At 56.8% G+C, this 3,037-nt stretch overlaps 1 protein-coding gene across 1 annotated transcript; it reads right to left on the bottom strand.

The window, feature by feature from the left end:
- Positions 1-2,153: 2,153 nt before the first annotated feature.
- On the bottom strand, positions 2,154-3,021 carry GGTG_13691 (hypothetical protein; the record flags this gene model as incomplete). Its single annotated transcript, XM_009231608.1, has 2 exons — positions 2,154-2,491; positions 2,583-3,021. The coding sequence occupies 2 exons, from the start codon at positions 3,019-3,021 to the stop codon at positions 2,154-2,156; spliced, it is 777 nt and encodes a 258-aa protein (XP_009229872.1).
- Positions 3,022-3,037: the final 16 nt, after the last annotated feature.

Raw genomic sequence — 3,037 nt, 5'->3', positions numbered from 1 at the left:
TAGCGGCCAAAGGCCGTATGTAAGGGTGGGGACCACCCCCGATTTGAACCACGTCCTGGCTGCATCTGGCCGCAGCCCTTTGTATACCGCGTTTACCCGTTTCGTAAGGGCGGTTATTGTTTGGGCCTTTTTAATTCTTAGCGCTGTGTTTGCAGCGGGGGTGATGCCTTGTTGCTCTGTCACTTTTAAGCCCACCCCAAGCCAGGTGACTTGGGTACTGGCGACAACCCGGCCGGTTGGGAGGTGAAGGTTCCTGATTGCTATCGGGATTGCTTTCCTGGCGGAGCTTTTGCCGCCGGGTGGGGTATAAAGCAACTCCGTCTTCCCTGGGTCCAGTCGTAGTCCTGCCCTCCGTAGGTTTTCGTCTAGCAGCCACGCTCGCATTGTGGCCTTCCTGGCTGCTATTTCCGGGTCGCGGTCGGTGCTGTACTGGGCGATATCGTCCATGTAGGTGTACGTGGCCCCGTGGTTGTGAAGAAAGGGTGCTTTGACCAGGGTGGCCAGTACCATCGTGAGGGGTACTGGGGGACCATGGTGACCCTTGTGGCAGTCCGTCGCTCGCCCGGAATATTTTGTCGTGCCATTTGAAGCGGTACCTTCTGTCGGTCACGAACGATTGTGCCAGTGCGACGGTTTCCGGGCGCCAGCCTTGTGCTGATAGTGCTACCCCGAGAGTCGCGCGGCTAACTGACGGAAAGGCTGATTTTATGTCGAAGGTTGTGAGGAATCCGTGCATTCCTTTGCGCCTTGCCCTATCCGCGTCGAAGGCGAGGCATGCCACCAGGTCCTGTGCCGATCTAAGGGGGAGTGCCCCCGCTATGTCCCTGCCTACCGCGTCGCCGAGGACTGCCGCTACTGCCATCCTCCTTTGCATTAGCCTCTCGAGGCCTTTGCCCAGTACTGATAGTAGTGTGATTGGCCTCCAGCCACTGGTGGTTTTGTGGTCCCTCCCGGCCTTGGACAGGGTGATCACCATGGCCCGTTTCCAGGCCTGCGGGAAGTGCCCCAATCTAATCGCCCCGCGGCATATCGCTGTCAGGTGGCCCTGTAGGTTTGCGCCCCACAGTCCTTTAAGGTTGCTAACTGTAATCCAGTCTGGGCCCGGGCTTGTTGAGGTCCTGATAAGGAAGGATTGTCGGACTTCCTCGGGCGTCGGGGCCTCGCATACTTTTTCCGCTAGTAGGTCTGGGACCTTTTTGGTGTCCCATCCTCTAACCTTTGGGGAGGCTTCCGTGGGTTCCGGAAAGGCGGCCCTGGCGAGTTCCTCCGCTATGGCTCCCTGGTCTGTCACCCTCCGGCCTGCCACTCGTAGTTCGGAGGGCCTAGGCGAGAGGGGGATGAACAAGCGCGGTTTCTTATCGGCGGGGGGCATTGCTATCACCCCGTGACAGCGCGTCGCGTAACACATCTCCCGAGGAGACACCAATGGTCTCAAAGGAGCCACGGTGTGGTTCTCGAACCCCAACCCTAGACCGCAAAGCAATTTATTTGCAGCGATAAGCCTTAGTCTGAGGGACACCATATTTGGATCCTTATGGCTGTAGTCAACGCCGACTTCTTTGATAGTTGCGGTCGATCTGCGGTTGGTGTTGGCATTACCCTATTTAGGAAGGAATTGGGCAACCCGGCCGAGGTGGCCGCTGTGCCCGAGCTCTACCCAATGACCCAGCCGAAGCACCCTTCCCAAGTTTGCAGGCAGAGGGCCAGATCATGTGGCAACCTTGAAGCGCTCCGAATGCTTCTATTGAGATGCGTCGAGAAACAAGAAGCCGACAGAACAGGCAAAGCGCCTCTTTTCCTTCGTACTCCGCCCTTTTCCCTTTATCCCCCGTCTTTCTCTTTTTGGGTCCCGCCGCTTCATCATTGTCCTTCATCTTTTTTTCGTTGTCCTCGTCTGTCCTGTCGTCCTTCTTTTTCCGTTTCTGAGACGCCAGGCCCAGCAATGAACAAAAAGCTGGAATATAATATTGTAAAGCGGTTTTCGCTCAGTGCAATTCTAACCTGCATCTCCGCCCTGTTAAGCCTTTGCAGACACTCGCATACAGAATTGGTCATCCTGCCATGCCACCCTTTTCCAAAATGAAGTCCAGACTACCTCTACCCGCTGTTGAGACGAACCCCTGTAAAGTGTCGACTACTACCTCGACGCATTTTTATCTGTTATCCTCAGAGCTTGGTCTGCTGTCCTCGGAGCTGATCGGAAAACTGATGGGTGTCATTGATGGCGGAGCTTCTTGGGCGCCGTCAGCATTCTCGCCCAGTAGTTGTAAGCCGGGCCCCGGCACGATAATGTGGAGGGCTGCCAGTGCGGAGCCGGCTGCATTATCTGCCTTGTCTGACGGCGCTGGCTCGGGCTCGGACCGCGGAGTATCAGCCGCTAGCTGCTCGGCGTCCGGGCTGTGTCGGCTGGTCTCAGAGCCGCTTGCACGGAGGCTAGCTGTGGGAACTTTTTGAGGGTCGTCCTGGCTTTGACCTCCGAATCCGTTGTCGCCTCCGGCATTAGAAGGCGGTTAGGCGCGCAGCGGACAACTCGACCATGCGACGCAGAGTGGCGATGCGATCTGTACACACGGTGTAGCTACTCGCCATTTCCGGGGTGTTGAGAAGGTCTACAACGCCGTCCATGGCGACGAAGAGCTCGGTAAGACCATCCTGAAGCGCCGCAAGTTGTCGTCGGCGAAGGAGCTCGCCAACCAGAGACGACGTCCTCTGGAGAGATGCCTCGATATTCTTCAGGGTATGTATTTTGGGAGTCCTCTCGTAGGAAGAAAGGAGTCCGTTGCAATACTTGGCGATAAAGTCCAGGGCGGCCGCTCCATTGGCACCGCTGGCAATGTGATACAGCTCCCCGACATATGTACCGACCGAGAGACAGCCGAGGAGGGACGGGTGAGCCATGACTTTAATGAAATTATCGGCGATAGACCTCGTACTGTCCTCGGTCATTACGTCGAGGGCAATCGTGGTATTGATGTATTGGCGGCCGGAAGACGTCTCATCCACGGGGTCCCTAACAAGCATTTGGTGCCAGTCTCGG

Source organism: Gaeumannomyces tritici (genome assembly GCF_000145635.1).
Source record: "Gaeumannomyces tritici R3-111a-1 unplaced genomic scaffold supercont2.35, whole genome shotgun sequence".
Lineage (NCBI taxonomy): Eukaryota > Fungi > Ascomycota > Sordariomycetes > Magnaporthales > Magnaporthaceae > Gaeumannomyces > Gaeumannomyces tritici.
Note: the sequence above shows the minus strand (reverse complement) of the source record. Positions and strands in the feature narration are given on the sequence as shown.